The sequence below is a fragment of the Salmo trutta genome, chromosome 23, assembly GCF_901001165.1.
Source record: "Salmo trutta chromosome 23, fSalTru1.1, whole genome shotgun sequence".
NCBI classification, from domain to species: Eukaryota; Metazoa; Chordata; class Actinopteri; order Salmoniformes; family Salmonidae; genus Salmo; species Salmo trutta.
In genome coordinates, this window is record NC_042979.1 from 467,078 (window position 1) to 491,720 (window position 24,643).

General features: G+C 43.3%; 1 protein-coding gene across 3 annotated transcripts in view; it reads left to right on the forward strand.

Annotated features, from left to right (window-relative positions):
* LOC115159074 (AF4/FMR2 family member 1) overlaps positions 1 to 24,643 on the forward strand; it is a 79,559-nt gene that overhangs the window by 14,179 nt on the left and 40,737 nt on the right. For 2 of the 3 annotated variants that reach the window (XM_029708444.1, XM_029708445.1), the window contains exons 3-9: positions 491 to 1,354; positions 11,383 to 11,424; positions 11,908 to 11,994; positions 14,049 to 14,085; positions 17,896 to 17,956; positions 21,020 to 21,164; positions 21,372 to 22,322. In XM_029708444.1, coding sequence (XP_029564304.1) covers positions 491 to 1,354; positions 11,383 to 11,424; positions 11,908 to 11,994; positions 14,049 to 14,085; positions 17,896 to 17,956; positions 21,020 to 21,164; positions 21,372 to 22,322 — 2,187 coding nt within the window. The remainder of the gene's footprint in view (positions 1 to 490; positions 1,355 to 11,382; positions 11,425 to 11,907; positions 11,995 to 14,048; positions 14,086 to 17,895; positions 17,957 to 21,019; positions 21,165 to 21,371; positions 22,323 to 24,643) is intronic. The other variant, XM_029708446.1, reaches the window with a different exon arrangement.

Below are 24,643 nucleotides of genomic sequence, written 5' to 3' on the forward strand. Positions count from 1 at the left end.
TGAGCCCATTCATGGAATCCAACCCCAGGGGGTAAGCTAGCTACTGTCACAGAGAGAACTTTGTCTAGTCTACCACTTTGTAAGGTCACATTGGTTGGTTGCCGTAAATAGTCAGCCGATATTTTGGACGATACATACACAGAGACTCAAAGGGCAACAGTACATTTAGATACATAAATGTTTATATCAGAAAACCTCACCTAAACTGACATGCTTGTTTTATTTGTGAACTACAATATCACCCTCACTGCATGTTGCTCTCGGTTTAGTTAAAAGGTAGGCCTGGACTAGCGATATTAAGTACGCGTTAGCAGTTTAGGGTCGACTTCTACAACAAGAAAGAGCGTGTAACAAGATGCTATTGTTATTCTCGTCTTAGTCTCTATCATTCATTTTCCAGGCTAACAACAACCATTGCAGATCTGAACCCTGTTATAATCAATTGTCCCAACATTGTCTGCAGAACCTAAAATTGTATTTTCTGTTTCAGACAAACAAAGGAGATGAGCTTTCCAGCCGTATACAGAGGATGCTGGGTAGTTATGAAGATGTGAAAACCCCCAACCCTCATCTGTGTTTGGACAGTAGCTTCTCTAATGACCCTCCATCTCACGTCACCACAACATATAGGCGGCCATCTCGCAGCCAAGACAGAGTGAAGCCTCCATTCCAGAACACTCCTCTGTACGGGGCAGGCCAGAGTGGTAGTGGTGGTCCCTCCATTAGCAGCCAAACTTCTCAGCCTCTGAAGAGGCTCCCTGGTCCCTCCTCCCACACCCAGTCCTCACTGGGTCTCAGTCAAGGCCAGGCCAGCCCTGATTCCCTCCAGAGGAAATCTGAACCCTGCCCCTGGCCAGACCTGAGGGAGTGTGCCAGTCTTACTCCGGTCCTCTCCACCCTGTCCCCCCCAGCTGAGCCCCTATCCCCCCTACATTCCAGTGACCCCAGCGACTCTGAGCCCCGAGACATCCCCGACAGGCACCAAGGATCCCCCCTGCACCCCGAGAGGCACCCGGCCTCCCTCCTGCACCCTGACTCCCCTGTCCCAATGGAGGGGTCCCCTCTGGATGACCCCCAGAGAGACATCCCGCTTCTGGCAATCGAGGGAGAAACAACCCTGCCCTCTCAGACATTCCCTCTACCACTGGCCTCTAAACCAAACCTGGTCATGCCCCAGAAGCCCACAGCCTATGTCCGGCCCATGGACGGCCAGGACCAGGTGACCAGCGAGTCTCCGGACCTCAAGCCCTCTCCTGAAGGCTTCCATGGACAGTCTTATCATGAACCTTTACCAGACTTGAAAAGCACCAAGCCCAGCATTTCCAAACTGAAGATTCCATTCCAGTCTATAGAGGTAAGCAGCACACTGTTTTGTTTTTAACCATGGTTGTGTGTGTGGTTCCTTATTTTGAATAGCCTATACCCCTCAAACTCAATTCTGGACCTCGAAACCAGTTAAATTGCTTTTATTGTTTATTGTTCCCCTCTAATCAGAGACTGATTTAGATCTGGGACTCAGGTGTGCACAATTAGTTATCAGGTAGAACAGAAAACCAGCAGGCTCTGGACCTCGTAGGGTAAGAGTTGAGCACCCATGGCCTAAACTGTGTGAGAAATATCAGTTAGTACCAGACACACTGGACATTAGATTAAAATAAGTTGGCACACTTTAGATACAGTGGCAAAAAAAAAAAACATTACATAACATCAATGCAACAAACCTTGAACATACCCTAAAATTAACATGAACCAGTCCTATTTCTTAGTTGCTGGTTAATAGAGAACTTTTTGCTGCCTTGTTTTGAACTGGAAAGTAGCACTGTGACGTTAGCGACTTAAATATTTGACAAACTCCAGTCATCTTAAAACTATAGATTGATTTTGGACGAAGTTGGCAGCTGTCTGTGGTTTTAAAATCTCTTGCCTACTATCCTAAATCTGTCTTGCCTACTACTTACCCCTGTCCTCTTATCTGATTATCAGCTGTTGTCAAACGTGGGTCTGTAAAGATGCTTATCTTCCTCAATAGTGTTCAGCAAATTCTACTAAATGAAAAGCCTAAATGACATCCTGGCATTTTAAAGTGTACTACATTTTTAAGAAATTCACACACCTAATCAGCCTATTATTTTGAACGCAAGTATGGGTATTCACACATGGCCAATGCGTTCAGGCAAAGATTGCATGTAGGTTATTAACACAAACCCAGTGCTAGTCAAGCAGAACAACCCATTGTCGTCAATCCATTTGCATGCTCTAGTATAGTCCTATTCTCTCTGGGTGAATATTTCCATAATTGGCTTTGATGGGACTTGGAGAGGAGACCTCATCCTGCCTGTATACCTGTGGGAGGACGGCAACAGGAAAAGCATCTGTCCTGTAACATCAGTTAATGCACATCTGTCTCCTGTAATTATGGTTGTTAGAATAGTCTCAAATGAAAATTACGGTTGACTGAGACAGGCGGGTGACAATTTCTCTATGGGTGAATGTTTACATAATTAACCTTTGTTAGTTATTCTCTTATGCTAATAGGGTACTGTGTTTTTGTAGGCCTAACCAAAGTAATCCAATGCATTTATTTTGGCATTCATTTATTTGCCAGGATTGTTACACTTTCAGAAAGCTTCTGAGAGCAGACAGTTCGCTCATAGTTGTATTAACCATGCCTCTGCAAGGATGTCCACAATAACATTTTTAAAAAAGCCTCTATTATTAGGAATGTGGCCTATCCCCTGCCCTCACCCTCCCTCCCCACAGCCCAGGCTGCACCTGCAGCGGCCCTGCTCTGCTCATTGTTGGAGTTCCTGCTGTCCCTTGCACATGTGGACACAAACCCAGCAGTGCTGAATAGGCAGGCTGGTGTTTTCACCCACTGCGGGGGCTAATCCAGCACAGGATAGCTGTGCAGTGACTCAGAACCCCCACCCCCCTCCTCGCTCAACAAACTGAAGGGTCCACAAATAGTGCTGACATGTCAGAGGACTCGCCTAGTCAATGTCAGAGATGTACATCTGAACTTCTAGATAATATATTTATATCTGAACGTTCCACAACATTCTGTCCTGCTGAACACATGCAACCCTGATGTTCCTTTGATTTGAATCCATAGTGAATGTCCTGGAGAGTGGGTATCGGGTAATGTTGAGATGTTTGGTGTTCACTCTGGGGTTTCATTGGCGTTTCTGTCTTTATCAAGCTTGAAGCTGCCTGCCCTCTCCCTCCCTGGCTACATGAAGCATTCTGCTCTACCCTGCTGTCCATGCCTTGCCTTGACCATACAGAACTGTAATGTTAATAATTCACAATCTCTCACATTTGTTTGCATGGGCTGCTCAGATATACCCAGGACCTTAGAGTGAAGGTACTGGGAGGAACTTTTTGGTTCAATAAGTTTCCTCATAGACCTACTAAACTAAATAAATGCCTGCTAGTGAACTGTCACAATCTTCAGTATGCTCAGGAAATGTTTGCTGTTTAAATAAAGTACTTATCCAAAAGTAAAGCCAGGACTAAACATAGTTATGTTTTGGATCTGTAGCAGACATGGTGGCCATTACTTCAACTAATGGCTACTCTTTGACTAGTGGGGAAAGTCAGGAAAGTCTTTCGGGGACAGTGACTAGGCTAAAGTAAGGATGCACCGAGAAATGTTTGTCTGTCATTGCACTTCAGCGAAACGCCCACGCCTGTTAACACACTAAAAGAGAAGACAATCAGTCAGTAGTAATACAACATAGTTGTGGAAGCTGTTCTGTAGGCACTGGCCAAATATAAGGTAAATGGATTGAAATTTAGTCACACCGGCGGATTCCTCTGTCTAGACAGTTGTATAGGCATGCCGTAAGCCAATAATTCAATATTGAACTGCAATGCTCAAAGTAGCTAGACTACCTGGCTGCTACACATAAGGAATGCAATATTGTGGTGTTATGTTGATGTTTGTTGTTATCCAGTCCAGAGGGGTATCCTACGATGCAAGCTAGGTATTGCTCATCCGCCTGCCGCTAACTCCAGCAGGCTTGTAACTGCGTTTGCATGTATTTTGGCTATTTGAACGCCAAACTCTTCATTGAGACAATGCTGAAACATCAATCCATGGGCAAGTCCATGCTACATTTTCATTAGTGACAAAATCTGCCCAGGAGCAGGTTAGTTCTGAAGGATTTGTTGCCATATAAATTGACCTGACTAAAAAGTGAGCCACATTCGAATGACCGAAGTTACCTTGTTAACTTCTCAAACCTGATTCATAGGATACCCCTCTGGTTCCTGTTTTGAAACGGTCAATGCCATTGTAGGCTACCCAAACTAAGTCTCCAGCATTGGTTACTGTGTGTGGTGGAAGATTGTACAGTTGTATGGGGTTTGGAAAGATGGGTGTGTGGTGTTGAGAGAGAGTTACAGTGCTCTAGAGGAATGCTCTGTAACAACATGCTCATAACAAGCTCTGATCCTCCCCTTTCTGGGGGTTTCTAGATTTTAACTGCTCTGTCTGTGCTGTGGTGGAGCTTTATTTTATGCATTGTTAAAGCTACTATCCAGACCCTTCAGATCTGCAAACATTGAAGGGTTAGCCCAAGGGGTATGGGGAAAGGAGTGAATTGGATCTGGCTGATACTCTACCAAAGGCTGCTACATACACACTCGTTGGGCCACCACACCCTTTCTCTTCACCTAGCCTCAGGTAGTGTTGTCCTGTCTCAGAGCAGCAGCAGCCAGTGAGCCCACACAGTTCTCCTTTGAGCCTTCTGTGTGTCACTGTGTTTATAAAGAGTCAGGGTCTAAATTAGGCTAATGACTTAGTCAGCACTGGTTGATTAAGTAATAAGTGGCTCTCCTGTCCTGGCTGTGTTTGCTGCATTGTAGTGTTGTAGAATTGTATTGTTCCTAGCAGAGAGAAAAGCCATACCCTCCTCCCGCCGAATGCCACCCCACACCTCCACTCTTAGTGCTGTGTGTGCATGCGCACACATGCGTATGTATGGCAGGCAGCTATAGTGACCTTTGCTGCCTCAGAGCCCAGCAGCAACACTCCACTCAGTCCTCCCTACAGCAGCACAATACATTAGCTTTGTCATCATCACCACCTTACATAACTACTGCTGTGAACCAAGGACCACTTTAAAGTCCTTATCTGAAACACAGAACCCTGAGGAAAAAAGCAGCCAAGTCTTGAATGTATATCACACTATTTTGCATTCTGAGGCTGTTGGAAGGAACTAGCGTATCCAGGCAGTTTATAAACAGCTATATTTTGATGTAGTACTTTAGTTGTTAGGCATTAACCACTACTTAGGCTATGGTGCAGTAGTCTGAGGTGAGAAGGGGAAAGGAGAAGTCTTGTCTGTGGTTTGTCAGTTCTGCTGTTCTAGGTTGGGACTAGGGTTGTGTCCCAAATTGCTCCCCGCCCCCTACATGGATCACTACTTTTGACCAGCGGGCCATAAGGCCCTGGTTAAATAAAGGTAAAATAAAAAAGTCTGGTCGATGTATTTTATTAGGATCTCCATTAGCTGTTGCAAAAGCAGCAGCTACTCTTCCTAAGATCCACACTAAACATGCAACATGACATAATACAGAACATTAATAGACAAGGACAGAACTAAATGCATTTTTATTTTTAAAGGCACACGTAGCCTACATATCAATACATACACACAAACTATCTAGGTCAAATAGGGGGGAGGCGTTGTGCTGTGAGATGTTGCTTCATCTGTTTTTTTTTTTGTTTTTTTTTTCCCCAACCAGGTTTGCTGTTTATTAGAGCAATATGAGATGGAACGGCGTTCCATGCACTAATGGCTCTATATAATACTGTACGTGGAGGCAGTTTAATTAAATGTACTGCCGCAATTTACTCACTTATGTGTAAAGGAGTGGGGGCACAACCAATGCATAGGGGTTTATATACACTGTAAAAAATATAAACGCAGCATGGTCCCATACTTCATGAGCTGAAATAAAAGATATCAGAAATGTTGCATAAGCACAAAAATGTTATTTCTCTCAAGTTTTGTGTACAAATTGGTTTACATCCGTTAGTGAGCATTTTTGCCTTTGTCAAGATAATCCATCCACCTGACAGGTGTGGCATATCAAGAAGCTGATTATACAGCATGATCATTACACAGGTGCACCTTGTGCTGGGGACAATAAAATAAATGTGCAGTTGTCACACAACACAATGCTGCAAATGTCGATGGAGCGTGCAATTAGCATGCTGACTGCAGGAATGCCCACCAGAGCTGTTGCCAGATAATTGATTTCTCCATAATCCGCCTCCAATGACGTTTTACAGAATTTGTCAATACGTCTAACCGGCCTCACAACCTCAGACCACGTGTATGGTGTTGTGTGGGCGTGCGGTTTGCTGATGTCAACTTTGTGAACAGAGTGCCCATGGTGGCGGTGGGGTTATAGTATGGGCAGCGAATACAATTGCATTTTATCGATGGCAATTTGAATGCATAAATATCGTGACGAGACTGGCCCATTGTCGTGCCATTCATCTGCCGCCATCACCTCATGTTTCAGCATTATAATGCACGGCCCCATGTTGCAAGGATCTGTACACAATTCCTGGAAGCTGAAAATGTCCCAGTTCTTCCATGCTTACCAGACATGTCACCCATTGAGCATGTTTTGGAGGCTCTAGATCAACGTGTACGACATGTTCCGGTTCCCGCCATTGAATATGAGTGGGACAACATTCCACAGGCCACAATCAACAGCCTGATCAACTCTGTGTGAAGATGTGCCATGTTGTATGAGGCAAATGGTGGTCACACTAGAGACTGACTGGTTTCCTGATCCACGCCCCTACTTTATTTACATTTTTTTTTTTTTTTTAGAGGTATCTTTGACCAACAGATGCACATCTGTGTTCTCATTCATGTGGAATCCATAGATTAGGGCCTATTGAATTTATTTAAATTACTGAACAACAAGATGAATAACATCTTTTGAAATTGTTTCCTATTGCATTTATATATTTTTTCAGTGTAATAGTCTTATTAAAGTTTGGCCATATTTTCTGGGACGTCCATGTCTGCATCGGTTTGGACATGAGTCTGTAGGCATTTTTATATGTATGCATGCTACATGGGAAAAAATATTTGAATATTATACCAATGTTGGCCTCTGATCCAGTTCTGATTGGCGTAATTGTTTGATATTGTGATTTATTATCATAATAAATATTTTTTTTAAATTACGCCATTGGGACAACTTAAATCTATACTCCTGTCAGACTTCTTCTTTTTTTCCCCCAGATGTGGACAAGTGTTAATGTTGAGCCCTACCAAATATTTTTTTAAGTTTGGTCCTTGTCTACACTTGACAGTTCATGCAGCTTTTTTATTCCGATAATGGAGTTCTGATATTGGAATTCTGAACACGTCATGCGTCTACATGTGTCCACATTGTGTCTGTTCCCGCACTATATTCATATGCCAGGTTGAATTCAACAAACGGAGGAAGTGGAAAAATATGATAACACAACAGCTGATGGCAGAAGCTAACTACTGTAGCTAAGTAGCCAGTTAACCTCTGTAGCAATCTAGCAAGCAACACTAAAGGAATTGCAAATAAGTTAGCACAACTTTAGCCTAACTAAAAATATTTATAAATATTAGCTATCATTTACGAGGCCAGCGAACACTTTCCCCAGACACAAGGAATGTATTTCCTCCAACGATATAATGAGAAGGTGCCTCTCGGTCCCAAAACACATGTTTTCTGGAGACTTGTGGGAGGAGTGCTAATGATGTCGCCCACTGTATGAGCTTTTAGTAGCCTGATTTGCATCCAGACTGAAGAGAGATCCGCACACAATGCATCCCTGACCACCTCCAGACAGGTCTGAACACAATCAGACCACAAAATGACTTTTTGCTTCTAGACCCATCTTTTCAATGCGAGCTTTTGTATTCTGATAGCAGAAATCGCATGTACAGTGGTTCATCCTTTAAAAGTTTCAGCGTACTGCAGCATAGCTTGCATGGGGCGGCAGGGTAGCCTAGTGGTTAGAGCGTTGGACGAGTAACCGAAAGGTTGCAAGTTCAAGTCCCCGAGCTGACAAGGTACAATTCTGTCGTTCTGCCCCTGAACAGGCAGTTAACCCACTGTTCCTAGGCCGTCATTGAAAATAATACTTTTTTTTCTTAACTGACTTGCTTAGTTAAATAAAGTTTAAAAATAAATTAAAATGGTGCCGCAGAATTCTAAGGCATGTTAGTTGTCAGCCACTGTTTCCGTTAATGCTAGTTAGTGCTAGTTTGACCACCAGAGGGCATCTTTGAGAAGCATTTGATAGCCTTCAATAATTCCTGTACTACAGAATTTAAAACCTTTTTTTGTAAGAACATATGTATATGGGACTGTTTTGTAAGACATTTTGCTTAATTCATTTGATTAATATTATGGTGTTTCTGTTCCAAGAAAAATAAAAACCCTCAGGTTTGCGTTAGGATAGTACAGAAAATATGGCGCTGTAAAATGTGATGGTCGGGAGTAGGCTACAGTACTAAGAGCATAACATTTCCACACCCTAGTTCTATAATTGTGGTCTCACCAATACCCAAACGGAGATTCAGTGAAAATAAAAATCTCATTTATCAAGACCAGTCCCCATGCTTGTGAAACTGTTCTAAAATAGTTGACCACAGCAGGTAGGCTATTGCTTCAAATCATATTGCTTCTAACTTCAATATCTTTTTCAAATAAATAAGACCACCACTTTTAACAGCACATTACTCAACGCTAGTGAGACTCATGTCACCTACAGTAGGACTACAGTATATCGGGAAATATTGTTTTCAATGATGTGATCGCCAATAATTACTTATGGGTTTCCCGGTGGTGGCCAGCACGGGTATCAAACCTGCATCTGTAGCAACGCGTTTTGCAGTGTCTTAGACCGCTGTGCCACTCGGGAGGCCCCATCCACAAAGTATCAAAATACAGAGAGGTGTTGGTAAAGGTATATTGTCCTGTTAACAGGGCTATTATAATATTGTATATGGTGTCCAGATCAGGATAACCAAAACATTTCTTTATTAAAGACTATCAGAAAGAATGTTTGTACTTATTTATTTGAATCCAAAGCCATGAATGAGTGAGTCACAGCGTTATTTAGGTGCCGGGGCTATATGACTGCCATCAACTTGATAATATATAACGATATTATATTGTTTTCAAAAAAACGAAAGTCTGCAATTTTGTAATCAAAACAAAGGCCAAAATAATTGTATTTTCCAGTGGGCAACAATTTGTTCATTAGCCTACTTTGTTCCATTATTTCTGTCATTCAGTGATATTTATTACCACAGTAATTTATGGATCCATAAGGAAATAAACATCTGCATTTTGAATGAGTATTTGTATAATTTTGTTAACGAAAGCCTAAAGATGCTGATGAAGAAATTGTCGCCCACACGTAGCTTTATGTAGGTGCCGAGGGTATATGACTGTGCATCAACTTGATTATTTAGCAGACATCACTTGCTTATGTTCAGTCAACACATATCTTAAGAATATCATGGAATATAATTGAAACATTTTTGTCTCAGAACAGCGCGGAATGGTGCTGAAATAGTCATCCACAGCAGGTTGGCTATATATAACAATTTTTTGGGGAGATTATTTTGTTTTCTAAATGAAGGCCAAAATATTTATTTCTGTTTTTAGAGGAACAGAAGGACATCCCGGCCAGCCAAAACCTCCCCTAACCCGGATGACACTGGGCCAATTGTGCGCCGCCCTATGGGACTCCCAATCACGGTCAGATGTGATACAGCCTGGATTCGAACCAGGGACTGTAGTGATGCCTGTTGCACTGAGATGCAGTGCCTTAGACCACTGTGCCACTCGGCAGCCATGACCAATATACACTGCTCAAAAAAATAAAGGGAACACTTAAACAACACATCCTAGATCTGAATGAAATAAATAATCTTATTAAATACTTTTTTCTTTACATAGTTGAATGTGCTGACAACAAAATCACACAAAAATAATCAATGGAAATCCAATTTATCAACCCATGGAGGTCTGGATTTGGAGTCACACTCAAAATTAAAGTGGAAAACCACACTACAGGCTGATCCAACTTTGATGTAATGTCCTTAAAACAAGTCAAAATGAGGCTCAGTAGTGTGTGTGGCCTCCACGTGCCTGTATGACCTCCCTACAACGCCTGGGCATGCTCCTGATGAGGTGGCGGATGGTCTTCTGAGGGATCTCCTCCCAGACCTGGACTAAAGCATCCGCCAACTCCTGGACAGTCTGTGGTGCAACGTGACGTTGGTGGAAGGAGCGAGACATGATGTCCCAGATGTGCTCAATTGGATTCAGGTCTGGGGAACGGGCGGGCCAGTCCATAGCATCAATGCCTTCCTCTTGCAGGAACTGCTGACACACTCCAGCCACATGAGGTCTAGCATTGTCTTGCATTAGGAGTAACCCAGGGCCAACCGCACCAGCATATGGTCTCACAAGGGGTCTGAGGATCTCATCTCGGTACCTAATGGCAGTCAGGCTACCTCTGGCGAGCACATGGAGGGTTGTGCGGCCCCCCAAAGAAATGCCACCCCACACCATGACTGACCCACCGCCAAACCGGTCATGCTGGAGGATGTTGCAGGCAGCAGAATGTTCTCCACGGCATCTCCAGACTCTGTCACGTCTGTCACGTGCTCAGTGTGAACCTGCTTTCATCTGTGAAGAGCACAGGGCGCCAGTGGCGAATTTGCCAATCTTGGTGTTCTCTGGCAAATTTCAAACGTCCTGCACGGTGTTGGGCTGTAAGCACAACCCCCACCTGTGGACGCAATAAGGTAGTGACACAGGGTACTGTACTAAACCACAAATTACCTCTAAGTCCTGCGGCATAATCACACAACTTTAAGTCGAGCAACCACTGTAAGTGTCAAGTGTTGGCACGACCTTAGTTTGTAATGTATAAGGATACTGAAATACATCAGTTGAAATTCAAATGTTTCACTTAACTGCCTGGCATGGCTGACTATCGGCTGAAGTGACATCACAACAGAGTTTGTGTTGTCAGAATGTTATTCTGATAAAATAATTTGATGCACACTGCACCATTCCTGGATGGCTGCCTTGTTTACATTCTTATAAATACTGGACTGTATCAGGTGTGAGGTCACACAAGGGTTCACTCTGTGCCTGTCTTTCTGCTTCTGTTGGAGGGCGGCTCTGTGTGTGTGTAGGCACATGTAAGTGAAAGTCACATGGTCATAGTGGTTTCATAGTATAGACCACCATGCCTATGTTATGTATGTGTTGTGTTCAAGCTTCACCTCTTGGCTGATTTCTGTGTCACTCAAACTGTGTTGTGCTCCTCTCTCTGCCTTCCAGACTCTGTCAAATGAAGCTCACTGTGTGGAGGACATTCTGAGGGTAAGTTGTTCCTAAATCTTTACTTACAGCTGTAATCAATCCTAGAGTTGAGGTGGTGGTTGGTCAGTTTGTTTGTTAGTGTTATTATCATCATGATGAATGTTGGGTTGCTAAAGAGGGATCAGTCGCTGAGCACACGGCTGCTTTTCACATTCCTGTGTTAAAGCCAACCCATGTTTACAGAGCTAGCTACTGTAGTATGCATTCTGCATTCAGGACAGAAGAGCGCTTAATGTGCTATATGAATCGGTCATAAAGGTTCTGCTGTGTAGTTAGTCCTCCTCTCTGGGTCTTAGACATTGACTTGGTAGGAGGGCATGGTGAACTCTAGTACACAACGGTGAGTCTCATTGAGATTTAAAAATCAATTTTTGCATGAGAGACCTGGCCATCTGTCTATACTACGGGGATCTAATGGCCTAGCTAATACTTATTTTCACAACTTTCTTTCGCTAGCGCTCTCTCTGCCTTTCTTTCCTTCAGGAAATGACCCACTCCTGGCCTCCTCTCCTGACTGCCATCCACACACCCAGCACAGCTGAGCCCTCCAAGTTCTCCTTCCCAGTCAAGGTGAGGTCCCTCTCAGCTCACTGAGCTGCTAAAACTTTTACAACTCAACTCCTTTTGTTTCTCTATACTCCGTTTTATGAGCTTTAGGTATTTGCCTAACCTAAACTCAATGTGCTTTACTGTATGTACTAGCAACTTAGAATCCCCAAATCAATTTCCCCTTGTCTTACGCATGTTCCACTTAGTCAAAGACAGTGTTGCACAACACCTACACCACATACAGTATGTCCATTAATCATCGGTGTTGTCATAGATTACAAGGGAATGCATAAAACACCTCTTTGTGTCTGTGTTCACTGTATGTGCATTCACTGTGTTTGTGTTCGTTGTCATCCCGTTCATACCAAGACGAAAACCCACCAATTTTAGAATGCCGCCAACTTTTCTTTACATCTGAAAGGTATTGCCGGGAACAAAGCCTGTATTTTTATTTCCGCCAACAGGTATTATGTTTAAAAGTCGCGCCAACGCCTCAGTATAAAACGTTGCCTTTCATTTTACCGGCTTTGGCATGCATTAAATCATGAACATTCTATTGTTTTCTGACGTCAAACTCCTCCTTGGCAATCAGAAAGCTTTACAGAGATGCATTTATTTTACATTTATATAGTTCTGTCCTTGAGCTGTTGTCTATTGTCACAGAAATGCTTTGACAATTTGCACACAGCCTTTTCATGTTGACTTTGACAGGTAAATATTTTAAGGCCCTTATATTTAGCTAATAAATGATTAGTTAAAATACATACGTTTCTAACTTAGCCTATAGGAGCTAGAGGGCTATTCGTTCCAAACTTTAAATTGTATTTCCAAGCGCTAGCATTTCGACCAATTTTACAAGTTGGTTTAGATATAACTCTTCCACTCCCTGGCTGAGAATAAAGAGAAATATGGTGGAAGTAGTGTTCATTGATCGAGCTCTTAAACAATTTAAACTATACTTGGGTCCTGTTATTTCTCACACGATTTCTATTTGGTGCAAAATTGAAAAACGATGCAACTGGCATGCCCAGACTCCAATAATGACCTTGCAACCTGGAGGATGGCCTTTTACATCAACCAATGGTCCAAATGTGGTAAATTTACCTTTGGCAATATCATGGATAGTAATGGTTTGGAGACATTCTAAGATCTTAAAGAAGCATTTATATTACTAAGTAACTCTTTTTCTTTATCTACAGTTTAGGTTAGCTATGCTGGCCTATTGAGTTCCATGGGAAACCCAGTTGTCGAACCATCCAATGATGGAATTTGTAAACAGATTATCTGGTCTCCTGAAAGGACCAATCTCTGTAATACATAACGACTTTTGGAAAGTTCACACTCTGAGCTTGCCATTAAAAAAGTATGGCCCACAGATCTAAATGTAGATGAATAATCTTGTTTTTTTGTATTTTTTTGTTTTTCAGTGAACTTGGAAATGTTTTTTTATTAGGGAATATCTATGCATCCAATAACAAACAAAACAACAGCTTGTTATGTCAAGAATTTGAAGAGGAGATTAATAGACTTACATGTATATTTCAGGATATATAAATTATCCTTGCTGGGGATTTTAACTGTTTCTTACGTGATGATTGACAGATACAAAATAACAAACTATTGATTTTGTTTGCATAGCACAGCCATGTAAGCCTATAGGCTGCACAGACAAGTGTTTTTATTTTTTATTTAAAAAAAAAAGTAATTAAACTCAAAATATGCTATTTTATTATTTTGAAAATACATTTGATTAGTCTTATCTTTCTTACGACCTGCCTAAAATAATTCATGAATTTCTTTGTGATGGTGTATATTCAATGGATTTATTAAAATAAACGCCCACCCCTACTTCCACTTGTCAACGGTGCATGCGCACAGGATATAAAAGGCTTATGCCGGCAAGAATGTGGTAAAAATGGGACTGTTTGAAACGGGGTCATATAAACATTGCCCAGTTTTTTATTTTATTTTATTTTTACAGACAACATACTTAAAATCCTGTGTGAAAAAGCATATCTGTGTTCACTATGTGTGTGTTCACTAAGGCTGTTTGCCTCTACTTTGTCCCCTCACAGGAAGCACAGCATGTCCCACCTGCATTTCCAGGACAAAGTAAGTTTAATGTGGGGGAATGGGAGTCTACACTCACTCGGTATATCATGTTACATGCATCAAGTTTAAAACACTAGCTTAGCAGTGTTTCTCTGAGAACAAACTGCCCCCTGGCCTCTCAAATTAGGCTTTATTAGCTAATTTGACGGTTGATGGGGGTCACTCTCTCTCTGCAGCCCCGTTTTCATGATTGTGCTATAAATGCCAGCTGGCCTCAGGCTCACTCTTTTAGTATCTCTTTATCTTGCTTTTTCTCTCTACATTTGTTTCACTCACTCACTCATATCAACAGTACAAAATCCATGTGTACGTGTGTGTATAGTGCGTAGGTTATCGTGTGTGTATTGTCACAGGCCGGCTCATAGCCTGTGGCAAAAATTAGGGGACACAAACAACGGGTATAGGCCAATCAAAAAGGTTCTTTATTATAAACCAGAAACTATTAACTTTAAACAAAGAAAAAGGAATGAGGTGTGGAAATGTCATAATGTATGTAAAGTGCAGGGATGCATGAATCTGTGTGTGTGAATATGACAGAGTGGAAACTACGTAAAACTACAAAGGAACAAACAAAACAGGATCATACCTGGAGGAGCAGAGAAAGAAGAGTGGTTAGTGAAGCAGTTTAAATACCCTGAGCCCAGGTGGCTCCAATCACTAACGACCCTCTTCTGCCTGCAGGAAGAACCGCCCCTGCACTGCAGAGGGGCCGTGACAGTATGCATGTGTCTGTGCCTTTTTGTTTGTGTTACTTCACAGTCCCCGCTGTTCCATAAGGTGTATTTTTATCAGTTTTTAAAAAAATCATATTTTACTGCTTGCATCAGTTAGTTCCATGTTCGCCTCCCATAGTCTGTTCTGGACTTGGGGACTGTGAAGAGACCTCTTGTGGGGTATGCATGAGTGTCCGAGCTGTGCGCCAGTAGTTCAAACTGACAGCTCGGTGCATTCAACATGTCATTATCTCTCATAAATACAAGTACTGAGACTCAATTTCCCCTACACTTTGTACTAGGAGAGATTGACATGCATATTATTAATATTAGCTCTCTGTGTACATCTAAGGGCCAGCCGTGCTGCTCTGTTCTGAGCCAATTGTAATTTTCCTAAGTCATTTTTTGTGGTACCTAACCATAGGACTGAACAGTAGTCCAGGTGTGACAAAACTAGGGCCTGTAGGACCTGCCTTGTTGATAGTGCTGTTAAGAAGGTAGAGCAGCACTTTATTATAAACATACTTCTCCCCATCTTAGCTACTGTTGTATCAATATGTTTTGACCATGACAGTTTACAATCCAGGGTTACGCCAAGCAGTTTAGTTACCTCAACTTGCTCAATTTCCAGATTATTCATTACAAGATTCAGTTGAGGTTTAGGGTTTAGTGAATGATTTGCCCCAAATACAATGCTTTTAGTTTTAGAAATATTTAGTACTAACTTATTCCTTGCTACCCACTCTGAAACTTACTGCAACTCTTTGTTAATCTACTGGGTTTTTAGTAATGGGGTGTGTCCTATATCCTATGATCTGTGTTTTAGTAAGGGGCAATGTTCCCTCATTTTGTGGGCAAAATTTCAGGTCTGCTAAGCGCAAACTTGGAATGTTGTGAAAATTCAGTGCAACTTCCACCGTGCGTTTACTGTGAACACTGAGGCTGTACCCGCTTTAAGTTAGTTTCAGATAGTGGTCAAGTAGGCTACTGTGGCTATTTGATCATAATGTAAAATGCGTCTTATAACATTTTAACATGGAAATAGCTCTTCTATCATTCAGCCTACAGTGGCAGCCAATGTGTGGGGTTCAATGTAGGCCTACATTAAATTAGATTTTTGAAAAAAACATGCAGGGCATGACATTAACCTGTTTATCCACTTGTCCTTCAGACAAGGTGACTGAAAATATTGTTTCATGCAAGAAACAACTATACCAAATAAAATGCATTATTATTCCCAAACCATTATTACAGAGTATCGGACACATTATGCTACCCTCTGCCATTGTCTATTTAGCTCATTCAAGCCTGTTTTAAAACAACAAAAAAGCTCTTTACCCAACTCACTTTTCAAAGATGTCTAGAAATATACAGGTTTTGTGCTCTTGTAGGAAGCAATCACTCCCCCATTGCTGACTACAAATTACACTACATGGCCAAAAGTATGTGAACACCCCTTCAAATGAGTGGATTTGGCTATTTTAGGCACAGCCGTTGCTGACAGGTGTATAAAATCAATCTCCGTAGATAAAACATTGGCAGTAGGATGGCCCATACTGAAGAGCTAAATTACTCTCAACGTGGCACCATCATAGGATGCCACCTTTCCAACAAGTCAGTTATTCAAATTTCTGCACCAGTCAACTGTAAGTGCTGTAATTGTGAAGTGAAAACGTCTAGGATCAACAATGGCTCACCCCCGAAGTGGTAGGCCACACAAGCTCACAGAACGGGGCAGTAGAATGCTGTAGCACGTCAAAATGAGTGCAAGGTCACCATGCGCAATGCCAAGCATCGACTGGAATGGTGTAAAGTTCGCCGCCATTGGACTCTGGAACACGCTTCATCATCTGGCAGTCCGACGGATGAATCTGGGTTTAGCGGATGCCAGGAGAACGCTACCTGCCCCAATGTATAGTGCCAACTGTAAAGTTTGATGGAGGAGGAATAATGATCTGGGGCTGTTTTTCATGGTTCGGGCTAGACCTCTTAGTTCCAGTTAAGGGATATTTTAACGCTATAGCGTACAATGACATTCTAGACGATTCTGTGCTTCCATATTTGTGGCAACAGTTTGGGGAAGGCCCTTTCCTGTTTCAGCATGACAATGCCACCATGAACAAAGCGAGGTCCAAACAGAAATGGTTTGTTGAAATCGGTATGGAAGAACTTGACTGGCCTGCACAGAGCACTGACCTCAACTCCATCGAACACCTTTGGGATGAATTGGAACGCCAACTGCGAGCCAGGCCTAATCGCCCGACCTCACTAATGCTCTTGTGGCTGAATGGAAGCAAGTCCACGCAGCAATGTTCCAACATCTAGTGGAAAGCTGTTATAGCAGCAAAGGGGCGACCAACTCCATATTAATGCCCATGATTTTGGAATGAGATGTTCGACGAGCAGGTGTCCATGTACTTTTGTCCATGTGGTGTATTTATAACTGGGCTAACTAGCAAAGAATATGAACGATAGGCCATCATTGTAAATAAGAATTTGTTCTCAACTGACTTGCCCTAGTTAAATAAAGGTTACATTTTAATTACAACAAAAAAATAACAAATGTGCACACATGGCTACATGCAGCTCTCGCTCTGATCTCAACAAGCGCATCTACTCACGACCGCTCATGCAGTTCAGTGAATTGCACAGATCCAAATATGGCAATGGCCTATTTGTGTGTATATAGGCCTACTGCAGCTCTGATAGGTTATGCCGTACTGTTTTGTGTAGAGTACGGGCTGAGTCGCGCATGTCAATGCAATAGAATCCTACTCCGATGCATTCTGCCTACAGCAAAATATCTTGCATAGTTAGTTTTGCATACTAAGTCTTGCATAGTTTGTTTCGGTATGTTGCATTGGAAGTGGCTGATATTGTGTTGATTCGATCACAAGTCCCACAGTAAAGGGAAACGTTGACCGAGTTAATTAACGTTCCAGAGTTTTCCCCCTTAATTGACTTCCAATCTTGTGCGCAGGCTGATATTTCTTCTGCAGGGCAGTCCCGAATGTGCGCAGTTTAGAGGGAATATTGGTAAGGGGGTGTGTCCTATCATCTGTTTTAGTAAAGATGTTTATTTTTTTTCTCTTCCCAGAACACTATGGATCACCTCCACTAGCCCCTTCCTCCACACTCATCTGTCAACAGAGCTCATCGTGAGTATACTTTCACCCTCTGTCATGTCCCCAATGTGTACTAATGTGCCCAAAGAAGGGCCATAGTGCGCCCCAGGCCTTTGTCTCACGTTGGTGTTGAAAAGGTCGCAGTGACCCTTTGTGGCCTGAAAGAATATCCAGGGGGTGGAGGTAGTGTGTGTGTGTGTGTGTGTGTGTGTGTGTGTGTGCGTGCGTGCGTTCGTTATGAAGTTAGTCCAGATCAGTGCAGACCGCGTATTAGATTACCTCATAGACTCTTCAGATATATCATCCTGCTATCGGATTAGAGAGAGGCTGCAGCAGCAGGGACACATAGCAGAAGTCTACTCACATGTCTGTGTGTGGTTGTATTCTTCACATGCATGCCACAGACAAGTCTCATGCCGCTTTCTCTCTTATTACACAGTCACCGGCAGACTGTATCATATCACAGCACAGTTTCAGTTTTCTATCTAAAATCCTTCCTATGTATCATAGCTGAAATAAAAGATCCCAAACATTTTCCATACGCATAAAAGGCTTATTTCTCACTAATGTTGTGCACAAATTTGTTTACATTCCTGTTAGTGACCATTTCTCCTTTGCCAATATAATCCATCCACCAGACAGGTGTTGCATATCAAGAAGCTAGAGGTGCACCTTGTGCTCAGGACAATAAAAGGCCACTCTAAAATGTGCAGTTTTGTCACAACACAATGCTGCCAATGTCTCAAGTTTTGAGGGAGCGTACAATTGGCATACTGCAGGAATGTCCACCAGAGCTGTTGCCAGAGAATTTAATGTTAATTTCTATGCCGTAAGCAGTACGTCCAACCGGCCTCACAACTGCAGACCACGTGTAACCACGTCAGCCCAGGACCTCCCTATGTGACTTCTTCACCTGCATGATTGTCTGAGACCGGGCAGCTGCTGAAATTGTGTGTTTTCCAACTGTCAGAAACCGTCTCATGGAAGCTCATCTGTGTGCTCGTCGTCCTCACCAGGGTATTGACCTGCCTGCAGTTTGGCGTCGTTACCGACTTCAGTGGGCAAATGCTCACCTCGCTTGCCACTGGCATGCTGGAGAAGTGAGCTCGTCATGGATGAATCCCAGTTTCAACTGTGCCGGATAGATGGCAGAAAGCGTGTATGACGTCGTGTGGCCGAGCGGTTTGCTGATTGTCAACGTTGTGAACAGAGTGCCCCATTGTGGCGGTGGGGTTATGGTATGGGCAGGCATAAGCTACAGACAAGCAACACAATTACATTTTATCAATGGCAATGCACAGATACCGTGACGAGAATGGCCCATTGTCGTGCCGTTCATCTGCCGCCATCACCTCATGTTTCAGAAAGATAATACACGGCCTCATGTCACAAGGGTCTGTACACTATTCCTGGATGCTGAAAATGTCCGTTCTTCCATGGCCTGTATACTCACCAGACATGTCACCCATTGAGCATGTTTGGGATGCTCTGGATCAATGTGTACGACAGCGTGTTCCAGTTCCCGCCAATATCCAGCAATTTTGAACAGCCATTGAATAGGAGTGGGACAACATTCCACAGGCCACAATCAACAGCCTGATGAACTCTATGCGAAGGAGATGTGTCGCGTTGCATGAGGCAAATGGTGGTCACCCCAGATACTGACTGGTTATCTGATCCACGCCCCTACTTTTTTTTTAAAGGCATCTGTGACCAACAGATGCATATCTAATCTATGAAATCCATAGATTAGGGCCTAATGAATTTATTTAAATTGACTGACTGGACTTATTTCCTTTATAAATTCAGTAAAATCTTTTAATTTGTTGCATTTTGTATTTAGAATTTTGTGCAGTGGAAAAGGGAATGATATCAACCCCGAAGGCTTGGAGTCAAATAATTGTCCATAAACATGAGCGCCAATGCTTGATAAATGGTGCATAACACAAATATAAAGAATTCATTTCATAAAGAAATATTAGTAGAAATATATCCATAAAAAGTTATGAAAAGTAATTTTATGGATTGTATCGTACCCTGTATTGTCTGATTTGGAATCTCGCCAAGGGGAGATTACATGCCATTAATTTTAATAATTAGGCCTCACCACAGCGGACAGAATTCTTCATTACACAATTGTTCTAAATTAAATCACCCTCTTCACCCTCATCATTCAGTTAATTCAAATTCTGTTGTGAATTAACGTGCACAATTTACGTCATTCAGTGAGGAGAGAGACACATTAGCGCCTGGCTTGGTACCAACGTTCTACAGCGCATTTGTCTTGGCCCGTTAAGGTAGGAATCTTATTTTTTGTTGTTGTACAAAATCAAATGTCAGTGGCCGCTTTGACAATGGCGGTTCTGGTGTTAACAAGGCCATTTCAGTGTACAGTAGAACAGCAATATAAAACGTATTTTGGACAAACGGAAAGCTAAGACGTAGTCAGTCACACTCAAACTCATATCCTTGTTTGAAAGACACATGTAGCAAGGCCTATCCCTAGTTCATGTAATGTGCGACCCTCTCTCTCTCTTCTAATGTATTCACACCACCGATATTATCAGGAGTACAGAACAGCTTGGCCTATTTGTTAGCGTACTAGTAAAAGCCATGATAGTAATAGTTCCTCCTGCCCTGCCTGGTGAGTGTGTGGCTCTGAGAGCACATCTGGTTGAGTGTTACAGCAGGAGAAAGGAGCTCAGCGATCCTGGAGGTTGCAGTGTTTAGCTTGGAAGGGGTTCTGTGTGTGTGTGTGTGTGTGTGTGTGTGTGTGTGTGTGTGTGTGTGTGTGTGTGTGTGTGTGTGTGTGTGTGTGTGTGTGTGTGTGTATATAAAGAGGCCTAACCTCTGAGGGATTATAGGGATGTGGCAGGGAGGGGGATGTTGTATTGTGATAGAGAACTACTCTCCATCTAAACCATTTACTCGCCTGTATTATTATACAATTTGTTAATAGTTACTGCTTTTACACCTTTCTCTGTTTTCTGACACATTCCTGTAAAAGGCCAGATAGAGAGCAGTTCAGTTCATTTAACACCTTTCTGTCTCTGCGTTATCTGGTTGTAACTATGCTTTCTGTCTCTGGTCCTTCAGTACGGTTGTAGCAACACATTCCAGTGGGGTGGAGTCAGCCAGCTCCAGTGACTCCGAGAGCAGCTCAGGGTCAGACTCAGGCAGTGAGAGTGGGACAGAGGAGGCCCCACAACCCCTCAGGGGCAGCAGCCCACCAGTACCCAAGGTATAAACACACAGCACACTACTTAGTCATACACTTGGAACACTCAAATAACTTGCTTTGTCTTTGATTGATTATGCGTTCACCATGGGCCAGTTTCCCCGTACACAGAATCTTCATTCAAATGGCTTTAGAGTCCAGGACTAGGCTTAATGTTTATACCGGGTCCTATACGTTTCTTTGCGTTGTTCATATATTGTCTCCGTCCAGGCTGAAGGCCCCGTGGTGACTAACTGGCAGCTGAATAACTGGATAAGAGTGAGCCAGCAGAACCCCATCACAGAGAGCCAGAGTGACACTGTCCAAAGCCCTCTACCGAAACAGCAGCAGAGCCATGACTCAGAGGAGGAGGCCATTCCTCCCAGGGACTACAAATCCCACACACCACCACAATACCCAGAGTTCAGCGATAGTGAAGCCAAACCTCCAGGCAGTGAGGACGTTGCCTGCAAGCAGCATGTCTGCCATAAGTCCCCGTCCGCCTCACATGTTGGGGACAGCAGCAGTCAGAGAAAGACTGTGGGGAATAAACACCCCTCCAGACCAGTTAAGGCTCCCCGTCCTGAGGACTCACAGGCTGGGCTGCGGGTAGAGAGTGTGGAGGTGGCCCCCCGCGACAAAGACCCCTCTTTCACAGACAGGCCTAAGGTCAAAACGAAAACCGGGCACAGCAGCAAGAGTGGCAGCGCCATAACGGACAGTAAGAAGCCTGCCAAGCGCAACTCTTCGGATAAGAGGAAGACTAAACAACCAGAGTCTGGAAACAGTGGTCCCAAGATGACTCTGATGCTGGACTGTAAGAGGGAGAGATCTTGCAGTCCCAGCCCTGCCCGGGTGGTGGAAACCTCCATCAGTGTCAGGAAAGAGACCCTCCCGGCCCCTCAGAAGGGTCAAAAAATGCCCAGGAGCTACTCTGCAGCTGCAGCACACCAGGCCAAACGGGAGTCCTCAGCCAAAGCATCCAGGGCCCCCCAGGGACCTCCGCATGCCCTGCTGGTGAAGATTGAGCTCAATCTGCTGTCCAGGGTCCCTACCCAGGGCTCCAGGCCTTCTCAGGGAGGCCAGGAACCAACCAGCAGGAAGAGACCAAACACAGCCCCAGAGAGGGGAGACGGCGACCCTGCTTCCCCCATCACTACCAAAGTCTGCAAAAAGAGACCGGTGAGAGTTTTTGTTTGTTTTGTGAAATGGGATGCATACTGTTGCTGATATTAACAGGTTTTTGTTTTTATGAACTGGTTTCGGTTCAGCAGCTCTTCTATACAGGAATATTATGTCCCATTCCTCACCTTGTCCCCACTCTTAGCCATGTATAGGTATATCAACAGTGCTATCGTAATTTAAAACTCATTGGTGCTACGTTTGCTATCTTACCAGCAGAGACAATGTCCCGTATACAATGTCACCTTCCTGTTACATCACTTAACGATTGCATTGTGTGACAACTCTATGGCTACCCAAATGGTCTGGGTAGCTATTTGATTAGCTATTCAGGAGTCTTATGGCTTGGGGGTATAAGCTATTTAGGAGCCTCTTGGACTTAGACTTGGTGCTCCGGTACTGCTTGCCGTGCGGTAGCAGAGAGAACAGTCTATGACTAGGGTGGCTGGAGTCATTGACAATTTGTAGGGCCTTCCTCTGACACCACCTGGTATAGAGTTCCTGGATGGCAGGAAGCTTGGCCCCGGTGATGTACTGGGTCGTACGCACTGCCCTCTGTAGTGCCTTGCGGTCGGAGGCCGAGCAGTTGCCATACCAGGCGGTGATGCAACCCGTCAGGATGCTCTCGATGGTGCCGCTGTAAAACCTTTTGAGGATCTGAGGACCCATGCCAAATCTTTTGTCTCCTGAGGGGGAATAGGTTTTGTTGTTCCCTCTTCACGACTGTCTTGGTGTGTTTGGACCATGTTAGTTTGTTGGTGATGTGGACGCCAAGGAACTTGAAGCTATCAACCTGCTCCACTACAGCCCCATCGATGAGAATGTGGACGTGCTCGGTCCTCTTTTTCCTGTAGTCCACAATCATGTCCTTTGTCTTGATCACGTTGAGAGAGAGGTTGTTGTCCTTGCACCACACGGTCAGGGTTCTGACCTCCTCCCTATAGACTGTCTCATCGTTGTCGGCGATCAGGTCTACCACTGTTGTGTCATCAGCAAACTTAATGATGGTGTTGGAGTTGTGCTTGACCGTGCAGTCATGAGTGGAGTACAGGAGGGGACTAAGTACGCACCTCTGAGGGTCCCCCGTGTTGAAGATCTTGCATGGCGGATGTGTTTCTACCTACCCTTACCACCTGAGGGTGTCCCGTCAGGAAGTCCAGGATCCAGTTGCAGAGGGAGGTGTTTAGTCCCAGAGGCCTTAGCTTAGTGATGAGCTTTGAGTTTGAAGGTAGGCCTTGAAATACATCCACAAGTACACCTCCAATTGACTCAAATGATGTTAATTAGCCAATCAGAAGCTTCTAAAGCCATGACATAATTTTCTGGAATTTTCCAAGCTGTTTAAAGGCAAAGTCAACTTAGTGTATGTAAACTTCTGACCCACTGGAATTGTGATAGTGAATTATAAGTGAAATAATCTGAATGTAAATAATTGTTGGGAAATTACTTGTGTCATGCACAAAGTAGCTGTCCCAACCGACTTGCTAAAACTATAGTTTGTTAACAAGAAATTTGTGGAGGGGTTGAAAAACGAGTTTTAATGACTCCCACCTAAGTGTATGTAGACTTTTGACTTCAACTGTATGTAGACAGCTACGAAAAATGCAGATAAACTCTCTAGGTCGATAGTGTGGTCTACAGCTTATTTTATTTATTTGATTTCACCTTTATTTAACCAGGTAGGCAAGTTGAGAACAAGTTCTCATTTACAATTGCGACCTGGCCAAGATAAAGCAAAGCAGTTCGACACATACAACAACACAGAGTTACACATGGAGTAAAACAAACATACAGTCAATAATACAGTACAAAAATACAGTGGGGGGAAAAAAGTATTTGATCCCCTGCTGATTTTGTACGTTTGCCCACTGACAAAGAAAGGATCAGTCTATAATTTTAATGGTAGGTTTATTTGAAGTGAGAGACAGAATAACAACAAAAATATCCAGAAAACGCATTTCAGAAATGTTATAAATTGATTTGCATTTTAATCAGGGAAATAAGTATTTGACCCCCTCTCAATCAGAAAGATTTCTGGCTCCCAGGTGTCTTTTATACAGGTATCGAGCTGAGATTAGGAGCACACTCTTAACCTGGTCAGGGTTCTGATAGGGGGCAGTATTTTCACGGTCGGATAAAAAACGTACCCGATTTAATCTGGTTACTACTCCTGCCCAGAAACTAGAATATGCATATAATTAGTAGATTTGGATAGAAAACACTCTGAAGTTTCTAAAACTGTTTGAATGGTGTCTGTGAGTATAACAGAACTCATATGGCAGGCCAAAACCTGAGAAGATTCCAAACAGGAAGGGCCCTGT